This window comes from Schistocerca piceifrons, chromosome 6, assembly GCF_021461385.2.
Source record: "Schistocerca piceifrons isolate TAMUIC-IGC-003096 chromosome 6, iqSchPice1.1, whole genome shotgun sequence".
NCBI lineage: Eukaryota > Metazoa > Arthropoda > Insecta > Orthoptera > Acrididae > Schistocerca > Schistocerca piceifrons.
Window position 1 is genome coordinate 363,086,937 of NC_060143.1, and position 13,979 is coordinate 363,100,915.

The following is a 13,979-nucleotide window of genomic DNA, read 5'->3' on the forward strand; positions in this document are numbered from 1 at the left end:
TGCGAGTGAAGACCATGAGCAAAAACCATGCTAGCAACACAAGACTAATAGAACAGTTTCAGAAAAATAGTGTACCCAAATTAAATTTTCAACGCAGTTAGTCACCACAAAATACACAAAAAACCACCCCAGGAAAATCTGTGAAATCATATTATGCAGATAAGTTTAATTATTCAGTAGAATGTCAAGGATATATCCTGAAGTTTCAAGAAACACATTTACTTCCATAAGTGTATGAAAAACAAATATCACTAACTCATCTTTTGTTCCATCAAGCAATAGCTTTAGCCACTGCTTTCCACTCATGTTGTTATGATGCCTACCATAAACAATATTTTTGTGTATATTAATATTTACAATAGAGCGAAAATAAGGCTAAGAAAAGAATGATAATCAATTACTTCTGTCTAAGATTAGTGGTTATTCCTTGCTGACCTATATGAAAGATCTTTGGAATCAGTCTTCTACATAAACCAATCTCATTTTATGATTGCAGGAGTGGCGCTAGGCAAGGGCTAAAATTTGCCATGTCTCTCTACTCATGAGGTGCTTCCAGAACATGTACTACACGAAACAGTAAGTAAATTGTAATTTTAAAAAAATACTTCATTACTTACATGACAAATTAAATTTACTGATTACACTGAGGTGACAAAAATTATGGGATAGCGATAGGCACATATACATGTGGCGGTAGTATCGTGTACACAAGGTTTAAAAGGGCAGTGCATCGGCGGGGCTGTCATTTGTACTCAGGTGAATCGTGTGGAAAGTTTTCCGATGTTATTATTGCTGCATGACGGGAATTAACAGACTCCAAACACACAATGGCAGTTGGAGCTAGATGTATAGAACATTCCATTTCGGATGTCGCTAGGGAACTGAATATTCTGAGATACACAGTGTCAAGAGTGTACCGAGAATACCAAATTTCACGCATTACCTCTCAACACTGCCAATGGAGTAGCCAACGGCCTACTCTTAACGCCCAAGAGCAGCGGCGTTTTCAAAGAGTTGCCAGTGCTAACAGACAAATAGTACTGTGTGAGATAACTACAGAAATCGATGTAGGACGTGCACCAAACCGTATCTGTCAGGAAAGTGGGGCAAAATTTGGCGTTAATGGGCTATGGGACCAAACTACTGTCACGCGAGCCTTCGCTAACAGCACGGCATCGCCTGTGGTGGCTCTCCCGGGATCGTTATCACATCGGTTGGACCTTAGATGACTGAAAACCGTGGCCTGGTCAGATGAGTCCCAATTTCACTTGGTGAGAGCTGACGGTGGGATTCGAGTGTGGTGCAGAGCCCCAAGAAGCCTTGGACCCAAGTTGTCAACAAGGACTGTGCAAGCTGGTGATGGCTCCATATTGGTGGGGCTGTGTTTACATGGAACAGAGTCTTCTGGTCCAACTGAACCGATCATTGACTGGAAATGTTTATGTTTCGCTACTTGAAGACCATTTGCAGCCATTCATGAATTTCATGTTGCCAAACAATGATGGATTTTTTTTGGATTTCAATACTCCCTGTCGGGACTTGTTTGAAGAACATTTCGGACAGTTCAAGCGAATTATTTGACCACCCACATTGCCTGACACGAATCCCATCGAGAATTTATGGGACATAATCGAGAGGTCAGTTAGTGCAGAAAATCCTGCTTCGGTAATAGTTTCGCAATTATGGACGCCTGTAGAGGCAGCATGGCTCAGTATTTCTGCAGGGGACTTCCGACTTGTTGAGTGCATGCCATGTTGAGCCGCTGCACAATGCTGGGAAAATGGAGGTCCGACACAAATTAGAAGGCATCCCATGACGACTTTTGTCAACTCGGTGTATTTGCCCACTATTGATCCCGAAAATGCAGAATGATTTCTCTGCTTGATTTCAAGAAAAACCGTGAAGATGGTTCTTTTGGGACTGTAGTGACTAAGAACAATGTGTGAAACTGCAGGAACATTACAGTCCTGGATTTATAAGATGATTTTACAATTTTACACATGGGATAAAACTCTGGATCACTAAACATTATAGATTATAAGGAATAACTTACAGGCCAAGGTAACCAGTTGGTTGGTTGGTTTGGGGGAGTAAAGGGACCAGACTGCGACAGTCATCGGTCCCTTTGTCCAAGTACTAAAAAACACCCACAGAGAATAAAAAACGAGTAACAGGATAGAGCTCAGACGACACGGAACAAGAGAAACTGAGACAAAGACCAGACAAAACGAACTAAAAGCACACAGAGTGTGACGGTGGTTGGCCGACCAGAGAAATAAAAAAGGAAAAGCCAACCACTTGAAACACATTAAAAAATCAGTTTAAAACCGGAGGCCAAAGGCCAGAATCAACACAAAACAATAAGATAAAAACAGAAACACTCAGATTAAAGAATAAAAACCCCCTGCCCGAATAAAACGTAAAACTAAGTCAGCCATAGCCGGGTCATCTGTTAAAAGGGCAGGGAGCGAGTCAGGCAGTGCGAACGAGGTGTGTGTGTTTGAGGTTTACGGGCGCTAAACAGCGAGGTCATCAGCGCCCAAACGTATAAAAACAGGAACACATGCAGTGAAGGGACTAAGACGAACAGCGAACAAGGGGAACAGCGAAAAGACGCAGTTCCAAATCCTCACGTACAGAGGCAAAACAAGAGGAGAAGGAGTGCACGAAAAAAGGAAAGGAAACACAAGGAAGGGAGGACAGAAACCGAAGGGAAACAAGGAGGTATTCGTGACTGGCGGACCTCTTACCTAAAATCTGGGTGAGCCAGTCATCCAGCTGCACATTAAAACCCTCTCCCTAAAATCCGTGGCAACAAATTGGACAGGACACAAAACCGTAAAACCTTCACCACAGACGATGCGTCGTCTTGCAAAATAGAGGGCAAATCCGGTGGCAAAGAAACCACCGCCCTCTGGTCAGAGAATAAAAGACAATCAAGTAAAATGTGGCGGACAGTAATCTGGACGCCACAAGCACTGCAGATTGGGGGATCCTCCCGCCGGAGTAGAAAACCATGTGTGAAGGGACTGTGCCCGATGCGGAGGCGAGTGAGGAGAACCTCATCCCACCTGCATGACTGGGAGGAAGTACGCCATGGCCGCGTGGTGGCCTTCACCAGACGCAGCTTATTTTCACCGACTGCCAGCCACTCCTCTTCCCACTGACGCATAACGCGAAAACGCAGGAGGGAGGTAACAGCATGGAGGGGGACGGCACATTCAACAACGTCAGGGAGGGAACATGCATCTTTGGCAGCCACATCCGCCAGCTCGTTTCCCGTAATTCCCACGTGCCCCGGCACCCAGCAGAAGGAAACCTCCTTCCCCTGCCGCTGCAGGTGAAGTAGGGCATCATGGATGTTCTGGACGACCGTATCCGCTGGGTACAAGTGTTGCACGGTCTGAAGGGCACTCAGGGAGTCAGAACAGATGAGGAACTTACGACTGGGGACACATCTCATCTGCTCCAATGCCCGCATGATCACAAACAATTCGGCATCAAAGATGGTAAACGCCGCAGGAAGCCGTAACTTGACGAGTCGATCAGGGAAACCAACAGCACAACCAACAGAGTCCCCCTGTTTAGAGCCATCCGTAAATACTGGTACATGGTCGGGATGCTGGTTTAAAATATCGTAAAATAAGGCGGTAAAAACAAACGCAGGAGTGCAGCTCCTCCGGTACTCCGACAAGTCTAAAACGACGCTGGGCCTCTGGAGCAACCAGGGAGGCAGGCGAGTAAAACCTTGTCGTTGGGGGGCCACACGCTCCACACCAAGGGACTCAAGCAAATGCTTGGCACGAATCCCAAACGGTCTCGTTGCCCTGGGACGACTGGAAAAGAGACGTTCCATAGGCGGTCGGGCAACGGTAGGGTACGCAGGGGAGGTAGGACAGGCAAGGAATTGACACACCCGTCGCACCATGAGGAGTTTTCGCCGGATGGCGAGCGGCGGTTCCCCTGCCTCAGCACACAGGCTGGGGATGGGACTAGTACGGAAGGCACCAGTGGCCAGCCTGATACCCTCATGGTGTACTGCGTCAAGAATCTTCAGATACGAAGGCCTTGCTGACCCATACACGGTGCAACCATAGTCAAGTCGCGATCGGACGAAAGCCCTATAAAACTGCAGCAGACGCGCCCGATCTGATCCCCAGGACCGATGGCTCAGACACTTCAAAATATTCAGTGCCTTCAGGGCCCGCACCTTGAGGTCTTTAAGGTGAGGCAACCACGACAACTTTGAATCAAAAGTGAGGCCCAGGAACCGCACAGTGTCGCTAAAAGGAAGAATGGTGTCCCTCAGACGCAATTCAGGGGAGGTAAAAGCACGTCGAGAACGATTAAAATGAACACACACACATTTGTCTGCAGAAAAGGTAAAACCCGTCTTCGCAGTCCATGCCTCTAATCGCTGTATCGTAAGCTGCAACTGTCGACTAGCAGTGACAAGACTGGAGGAAGAACAGAAAACAGCAAAATCGTCCACAAACAAGGAGCATTGGGCAGGACTCCGGATAGTGGACGTGATACTGTTAATGGCGACGGCAAAGAGGGTGACACTTAAAACGCTTCCCTGAGGAACACCATTCTCCTGCACATACAAATCAGATAGCACATTACCAACCCTATAGCGAAAAAGGCGGTGGGAAAGAAAGGACCGAATGAAGATGGGGAGACGGCCACGAAAGCCCCACTCATGGAGTTGATTGAGGATATGGCGGCGCCAAGTAGTGTCATACGCCTTATGAATGTCAAAGAATACACCTAGACAATGCTGGTTACGCAGGAAGGCCTGCTGGATGGCCGCCTCAAGCAGGGTCAAGTTGTCTATAGTGGAACGCCATCTCCGAAAGCCACACTGAAAGGGGCTAAGGAGCTGCCTGGTCTCGAGCAGCCAAACCAGGCGACGATTGACCATGCGTTCCAACGTCTACCCGACACAGCTCGTCAAGGCGATACTTCGATAACTACTGGGATGCGTTCGGTCCTTCCCTGGTTTGAGGAGGGGTATCAAAATCGCTTCCCTCCACGAGTCAGGGTACGTGCCGGATAACCATATCATATTAAAACAATTCAGGAGAACTTCCTTGGAAGGCAGTAACAAGTGCCGCAGCATGCTATACCGGATTTGATCATGACCAGGCGCAGTATCATGAGCCACAGACAGCGCCGAATCCAATTCCCACTTTGTGAAGGGGCAGTTGTAGGGTTCAGAATTAGGAGACCGGAAGTCCAAGTGACCCCTCTCGATGGCAGTGCGGTAGCGGCAGAAATCTGGATCACAGTTAATAGTGGCGGTAGATTCCGCAAAATGCATGGCCAGTGTCTGGGCGATGTCTCTCGGCGCCGTGAGGAGACTTCCCTGATGCAGCAAGGCCGTGACGGGTAGCTGGCCGAGTTTCCCGGAAATCCTCCTGATGGCTTCCCATACTTTCGTAAAACTAGTAGAGCGGGAGATGGAGTTCAAGAACGATTGCCATGACCGTCGTTTGCTCTCTTTAATCACGCGTCGCGCTTTAGCCCTTGCCACCCGAAAGGTTGCAAGATTGTCAGCCGTGGGACGGCACTTGAAGCGGCGCAGAGCGGCACGGCGGGCTCGGATGGCTGAGCGGCACTCAGGGGTCCACCAAGGGACAGGACGCCTCTTGGGATGACCGGATGACCGTGGGATTGACAATTCAGCAGCATGGGAGATCACAGCTGTAACATGGTCTACCCATTCGTGCACGCTGTCACGGTGTTCCAAAACGGCCAGGTGGCTAAAAAGTGTCCAGTCAGCCCTGCAGAGGTGCCACCGGGGCGGTACCGGAAATGCCATAGCCTCATCCAGGAGGCGAATCCAAAGGGGGAAGTGGTCACTAGAATGGAGGTCAGCATCAACCTCCCATAGAGCAGAATCCGCTAGTGCTGGAGAGCAAAAGGAAAGGTCAATAGCTGACGACGACCCAGAAGCAGTACAGAAATGAGTGGGGGCACCAGAGTTGAGGATGCACAGTTCTTCAGACACCATGAGGCGTTCCAGAATGCGACCCCTGGGGCAAGTAGTCGACGAGCCCCATAAGACATTATAAGCATTGAAGTCCCCCAGAAGAAGAAAGGGGCGGGGAAGTTGGCCAATAAGGTCTGCGAGAGCCTCAGAGTCTATCGCATCCTGAGGAGGTAAGTAAAGTGAACAGACTGTGAGCCTCCGACCCACAAGAAGGTCAACTGCAACTGCTTGCAAGTCTGTAACGAGAGGGAGCTCAGATGAGGGGTGCATGTCACGGACAAAAACCGCAGCACCACCCTTTGCCCTTTCCCCCGTCAGATCATCTTTCCGATAGACGGTATAGCCCTGTAAAGAAGGAGCATCAGTGGCCTGAAAATGTGTCTCTTGGAGACATAAGCACAAAGGGAACTCACGTACAAGGAGTTGTAGTTCGGCCACATGCGTCCTGAACCCATTCAGGTTCCACTGTAAGATGGGGGCCAGTGATCAGGGTGGCTGAACTTTCACCCTGCCTCTGTGTTTTGGAGGAGAGCCCGTACTGGCCGGAGATTTATTCCTGGGGCGAGAAGAGCACCCCCAGTCGACATCAATGTCCATCAGCTCCGATGACGACCCACGGGAGATGTCAGACAGTACGATGGCCTCGTCATCGGACCGACCCTGATCAGTCTCCGCAGGTGGCAAAATCTTCACCTTCGGCGTCTTGGTCTTAGGGGGCTTAGAATGCAGAGCCTTGTCAACAGGTGGAGCTTTACTCGCCTGGGCATAAGGCGTCATAGGGGAAGAGGCAGGAAGTACCCCAATGTCAGCAACCACGGCCTTGTCCGACGTTGCGGGGAGAGCTGCAGGTTGCAAAACAACCGCAGCAGCACAAGTGCACTGGCAAACGCAGGTATTAGTGCTAACACTAGCAACCTCCGTTTGCGTAGCAACAGTGGCCATTTGTACTGGTTTTTTCAGGGCGGAAGCGAAAGATGTAGTAAACACAGGAGGCTGCATGGCCTTAAAGAGCTTCTTGGCCTCACCATAGGGGATGCGCTTAGATGTTTTGATCTCCTGTATCTTCCGTTCCTCGAGATAGATGGGGCAGACCCGGCTCCAGACAGGGTGACTCCCAAAGCAATTCACGCACTTCACAGGCGATGAACAATCGGCTCCTTCATGGGCAGGCTGACCACATTTACCGCAAGTGGCTATCCCATTGCACCCCAATGTAGTATGCTCAAAGCGCTGAAATTTAAAGCAGCGCATTGGGTTGGGGAAATATGGCCGTACTGGCAAACGTAAGAACCCCGCTTTAACATGCTCTGGAAGTCTCGGGCAACTGAACGTGAGAATAAACGAGTCGGATTTTACTAGGTCCCCATCGACTCGCCTCATAATATTCTGCACGTCAACAATACCTTCGTCAGCCCACTCAGATTTCAACTCGTCTGTGGAGATATCCACCAAGTCCCTACATGTCACAACACCCTTACTATAGTTCAGTGTGGAGTGGAGCTCGGTCTCGATAGCGTACTCTCCGAGACAGGGTGCTTTCCGAAGAGAAGCGACTTGACGGGAACTAGAAGTCTCAACTAAGAGAGTACCATTGCGCAGTCGCTTAACAGATTTCAGTGTACCTGCAATTCCTTCAAGACCCTTGTGGATGTAAAAGGGAGAAACCCTCTCAAAGCTACCCTCCTTTCGTTTAATAATCAAAAACACATTCTGATTATCAGCATGTGCTCTGTTACAACAGTCTGATAAATCTCTAGCAACACCAGGAGCTGGAGGACTCGAAGCACGAAGTCGCTTTTTCGAAGGGGTGTGTTTGCCTACCAGCGGCCCACCCAATCCACTGGTAGGGGGAAATGTAGAAGTCGAAGGGTCCATTGCGGTCCCACGAGCAGCTAGGGAACTAAAGGTCCGCTCAGACAGAGCCCCGCGTGCCTGAGTAAGCCGTATACAACTGGGGTGTGGCAGGTGCCCCAGAGGTTGCCCGCTTGCGACTGTTCCACCTCAACAGCCATGCATCTCATAGGCGCGGAGCACACCGGAAGATTGAGGGGTTTTTTATAGAGGTTTGTTCCATCCTCGCGATCCGGGCGGCCAAGCCAAGATCCCCATTCCCTGAGACACACAACATTCCACCGCCGCGCCGCACGGTGGTCGCTGAAGTGTACTCAGAGCTTACGGTGACGGGGGACAGGTGGCGCTTACCAGTCCCCAGCTCAGGAACCCCGGGGTCGCCAAGCCCGTACCCAGCAAATGAATGCTGAGCCCCTGGGGGCCAGTGCGAACGACTGCCTGAGCGCAGCTAAAAACGGACACTCCAATAAAACATGAACCATGGATAAAACGGAGCCGCAGCGACATAGAGGCGCGTCCTCACGGCGCAATAAGTGGCCGTGCGTAAGCCGAGTGTGCCCAATGCGCAGCCGGCAGAGGACAACAGACTCCTTGCGAGAGACCCGCAAGGAGGAGCGCCACACACCGGTAGCCCCCTTGATGGCCCGAAGTTTGTTGCGTGAAGGCAGGGCGCGCCATTCAGTGTCCCAAAGGTCCAGAATTTTGCGGCGTAGGAACGCTCGCAAATCTGTCTCCGGGAGGCCAACGTCCAGAGATGGTGCACTAGTCGCCTCTTTCGCCAGCCGGTCAACATTCTCGTTGCCGGGGATCCCAACACGGCCTGGGGTCCACACGAAGACCGCAGAGCGGCCGCAACGCGCAAGAGTATGCAGGGACCCATGGATAGCCATCACCAGACGGGAACGAGGAAAACACTGGTCAAGTGCTCGTAAACTGCTCAAGGAATCGCTACAGATGACGAAGGACTCACCTGAGCAGGAGCGGATATACTCTAGGGCTCGAAAGATGGCGACCAGCTCAGCAGTGTAAACGCTGCAGCCAGCCGGCAAGGAACGTTGTTCGGAATGGTCCCCTAGAGTGAGCGCATAACCGACTCGACCAGCAACCATCGAGCCGTCGGTGTAAACAATGCCAGAGCCCTGATACGTGGCCAGGATGGAATAAAAGCGGCGGCGGAAGGCCTCTGGAGGGACCGAGTCCTTCGAGCCCTGTGCCTAGTCGAGCCAAAGGCAAGGGCGAGGAACACACCACGGGGGTGTACGCAGAGGCGCCTGGAAAGGAGGCGGAACAGGGAAAAACCCAAGCCCGCAGAGAAGCTCCTTGACGCATATGGCGATCGGACAACCCGACCGAGGCCGACGTTCCGGCAGATGGACGACTGACGGTGGGAACAGGAGACGATAGTTAGGATGCCCGGGCGAGCTTAGAACATGGGCAGCATAAGCGGCTAGCAAACGTTGGCGTCGGAACCGCAGTGGAGGGACACCTGCCTCCACGAGTAAGCTGTCCACAGGGCTGGTGCGGAAAGCACCAGTGGCAAGGCGTATCCCGCTGTGGAGAATTGTGTCCAGCACCCGCAACGCAGACGGGGATGCTGAGCCATATGCCAGGCACCCATAATCCAGACGGGACTGGATTAACGCCTGGTAGAGCCGTAACAGGGTAGAGCGGTCGGCTCCCCAGCGGGTGTGGCTCAAACATCGCAGTGCATTGAGATGCCGCCAACACGTCTGTTTGAGCTGCCGGATATGAGGCAGCCAAGTCAACCGGGCATCGAAAACCACCCCCAAAAACCTGTGTGATTCCACCACCGAAAGAAGTTCGCCGTTAAGAGAAAGCTGCGGCTCCGGGTGGACAGTATGTCGCCGGCAGAAATGCATAACGCAGATCTTGGCTGCCGAAAACTGAAACCCATGCGCTACAGCCCAAGACTGCGCCCTACGGATAGCGCCCTGTAGCTGACGTTCAACAGCTGCAATGCCGGGAGAGCTGTAATAAAGGCAGAAGTCGTCAGCATACAGGGAAGCGGAGACAGAGTTTCCCACGGCCGCAGCAAGACCGTTAATGGCTATTAAAAACAGACAGACACTTAAAACGGAACCCTGTGGCACGCCGTTCTCCTGGACGTGGGAGGAACTATACGAGGCCGCGACTTGCACGCGGAAGGTACGACACGACAGAAAATTGCGGATAAAAATCGGCAGAGGACCCCGAAGACCCCATCCATGAAGCGTAGAAAGAATGTGATGACGCCACGTCGTTTCGTACGCCTTCCGCATGTCGAAAAAGACAGCGACCAGGTGCTGACGGCGGGAAAAGGCCGGACGGATGGCCGACTCCAGGCTCACCAGATTGTCGGCGGCGGAGCGGCCTTTACGGAACCCACCCTGAGATGGAGCCAGAAGGCCCCGAGACTCCAGTACCCAATTCAAGCGCCGGCTCACCATCCGTTCAAGCAACTTGCAAAGAACGTTGGTGAGGCTAATGGGACGGTAGCTGTCCACCTGCAGAGGGTTCTTTCCAGGTTTCAAAACGGGGATGACAATGCCTTCCCGCCATTGCGACGGAAACTCCCCCTCGACCCAAAGACGGTTGTAAAGATCGAGAAGGCGCCGCTGGCAGTCCACTGAAAGGTGTTTCAGCATCTGACAGTGGATGCCATCTGGCCCAGGAGCGGTATCAGGGCAAGCAGCGAGGGCACTGCGAAATTCCCACTCACTAAATGGAGCATTGTAAGATTCTGGGTGGTTGGTGCGAAACGAAAGGATCCGACGTTCCATCCGCTCTTTAATGGAGCGGAAGGCCTGGGGGTAATTCGCAGAAGCGGAACTCATAGCAAAATGCTCTGCTAAGCGATTGGCAATGACGTCGGAGTCAGTACAAACTGCTCCATTCAGTGAGAGCGCAGGGACGCTGACAGGTGGCCGATAGCCGTAGACGCGTCGAATCTTGGCCCAGACCTGCGATGGAGTGACATGGAGGCCAATTGTGGACACATACCGCTCCCAGCACTCCTTGCCTTGGCGGATAAGGAGGCGGGCCCGCGCACGCAGCCGTTTGAAGGCGATAAGGTGGTCGAGGGAGGGGTGTCGCTTGTGACGCTGGAGCGCCCGCCGGCGATCTTTAATCGCTTCAGCGATCTCAGGCGACCACCAAGGCACAGCCTTCCGCCGAGGGGACCCACAGGAATGGGGAATGGCAGATTCGGCGGCAGTAACGATGCCGGTGGTGACCGATTGAACCACCGCATCAGTGTCATCGGTAGAGAGAGGCTCAAAAGCGGCAGTGGAGGAGAACAAGTCCCAGTCAGCCTTATTCATAGCCCATCTGCTAGGGCGCCCAGAAGAGTGGCGCTGTGGTAGTGACAAAATGATCGGAAAATGGTCACTACCACACAGGTCGTCATGCACACTCCAGTGGACAGACGGTAAAAGGCTATGGCTACAGATTGAAAGGTCAATGGCGGAAGAGGTGCCATGCGCCACACTGAAGTGTGTGAAGGCACCATCATTTAACAGCGAGAGATCGAGCTGCGACAATAAATGCTCAACGATGGCGCCTCGACCTGTTGCCACCGACCCACCCCACAGAGGGTTATGAGCGTTGAAGTCGCCCAATAGCAAGAAAGGTGGCGGCAATTGGGCGACCAGTGCAGCCAGGACATACTGCGAGACATCACCATCCGGTGGAATGTAAAGACTGCAGACGGGAACAGCCTGTGGCGTCCACACGCGTACAGCGACAGCCTCTAAAGGCGTCTGGAGAGGGACAGACTCGCTGTGCAGAGTGTGAAGGACATATATGCAGACGCCACCAGACACCCTTTCATAAGCTGCTCGGTTCTGATAATAACCCCGATAGCCACGGAGGGCGGGGGTTCGCATTGCTGGAAACCAAGTTTCCTGGAGAGCAATGCAGAAGAAAGGGTGAAGGCTGATAAGTTGGCGGAGCTCAGCTAGATGGTGGAAGAAACCGCTGCAGTTCCACTGGGGGATGGTGTTGTCCATGGCTGGGAAAGGCGTGACGGGACTGGGAAGGCAGATTACGCCACTGGGTCACCTGCTGCCTCCGATGGAGCATCCGTGCAAATGCCATCCATTGCGTCCGCGGGACCGGCAAGAGCGAGGTCCTCAGCGGACGCCAGAATCTCCACCTCGTCCTCAGAGGCAGAGCTTGTAGGAAGCGGCGGGATCGGTGCCACCGCAATACCGTTGGTCTTGGGGACTTTCTTCTTTTTCTGCTGGTCACGCTGTGCCTTCGGCGGTTCAGGCTGCATGGGCTTCACTGGGTCAGTCTCAGGGACAGACGACGACCGCGAGGCCCGACGACCAGGGACTGGCGGTTGTTTCAACCACTTGCAGGCGTCCGCTTTTCCACTGGTCGTAACTTGCGAAGGGAGGTCCCCAAGGGATCCCTTCCTGGCGAGAGCAGCCGAAGAAGTCTTACGCTTCTCCGGCTGGGAAGGGGGAGCTGATGTCCCCGAAGGTTGGGAGGGTGTTGCTCCTGGAGAAGAGGGAGCAGGAGCAACAGGGTGTGAAGTGCCCCCCACAAGCAAGGGGGCCAGTGGATGCTGACTGATCTTAGAGCCGATTCGTGATGACGGCAGAACCGTCGTTGCAGCAGCGGCGTAGGTTGACGGCATTGCCACAGGATGGAGCCTCTCATATTTCCGTCGAGCCTCGGCGTAGGTCAGCCGGTCCAAGGTCTTATATTCCATTATCTTCCGTTCTTTCTGCAATATCCTACAGTCCGGCGAGCAGGGGGAATGGTGTTCTCCGCAGTTAACACAGATAGGAGGCGGGGCACATGGAGTATCGGGATGCGAAGGACGTCCGCAATCCCGACACGTGATGCTGGAAGTACAGAGAGATGACATGTGCCCGAACTTCCAGCATTTAAAACACCGCATCGGAGGAGGGATATATGGCTTCACATCACAACGGTAAACCATCACCTTAACCTTTTCGGGTAAGACATCACCCTCAAAGGCCAAGATGAAGGCACCGGTGGCGACCTGATTATCCCTCGGACCCCGATGGACGCGCCGGACGAAGTGAACACCTCGTCGTTCGAGGTTGGCGCGTAATTCATCGTCGGACTGCAGAAGAAGATCCCGGTGGAATATAATACCCTGGACCATGTTCAGACTCTTATGCGGCGTGATGCTAACGGAAACATCCCCCAACTTGTCACAATTGAGCAACCTCCGTGACTGAGCAGAGGATGCCGTTTTTATCAACACCGATCCATACCGCATCTTGGACAAGCCCTCCACCTCACCGAACTTGTCCTCTAAATGCTCTACAAAGAACTGAGGCTTCACAGATAGAAAAGATTCCCCATCAGCTCTGGTACAGACAAGATATCTGGGCGAATACGTCTCACCGTCACGCAATGCCTGTCGTTCCTCCCATGGTGTGGCGAGGGAGGGGAACGATTTGGGGTCATAAACGTTACCTTTAAAATGGGCTCTCGAACGCTTAGAGACTGCTGACGGCTGGCCACCAGCGAGAGATGATGTACCACGCTTCATTGCGGGTCATCCGCCCTGATGCCACCTACTCCGACCAAGGGCCCTCCCCACGGGCGCCACCCAGCCACAGCAAAGGCCACCTGGCAGGATGGCCATTGCCGGGAGTCCTGATGCTGGTTGGTTGGTTGGTTGGGTTAAAGATGAAAGGGACCAAACTACAAAGGTCATCGGTCCCTTGTTTCATAAAAACACAGAGCACAGGGGAGCTATCCACCAGTCAAGCGAAGCACTAAAAGAAAAACTCCAGGGGAAGAAAAGCCCCATGGTCCATTGTAAGACAACATGGAAAACAGAGCACAGCAACAAAAACAACATAGAGAACAAAGGCAGAAGGAATTAAAACTGCACAGCAGAGAACTGTGGCTGGCTGATCACGAAAATAATAGGATGAGCCAGCCACTCTCCAACACGTTAAAACCTCCAGCCTAAAAGTTTAGGGCGGAGTCGAATCACAACACAAAACTAAGTAAAAGAGAGAGCTCAAAAGAGGGTGATGTTAAAAAAAAAAATTTAAATGGACCTATAAAAGCCGCTTGCGCGAAGAAAACTTAAAACCCGATCGGCCATAGAGACATTGTCACCTAAGAGAGATGATAAAGC

At 52.3% G+C, this 13,979-nt stretch overlaps 1 protein-coding gene across 1 annotated transcript in view; it reads left to right on the forward strand.

Annotated features, from left to right (window-relative positions):
• LOC124803324 overlaps positions 1-13,979 on the forward strand; it is a 133,027-nt gene that overhangs the window by 48,625 nt on the left and 70,423 nt on the right. Inside the window, exon 2 of the mRNA XM_047264508.1 lies at positions 497-576. Coding sequence (XP_047120464.1) covers positions 542-576 — 35 coding nt within the window. The 5' untranslated portion in view covers positions 497-541. The remainder of the gene's footprint in view (positions 1-496; positions 577-13,979) is intronic.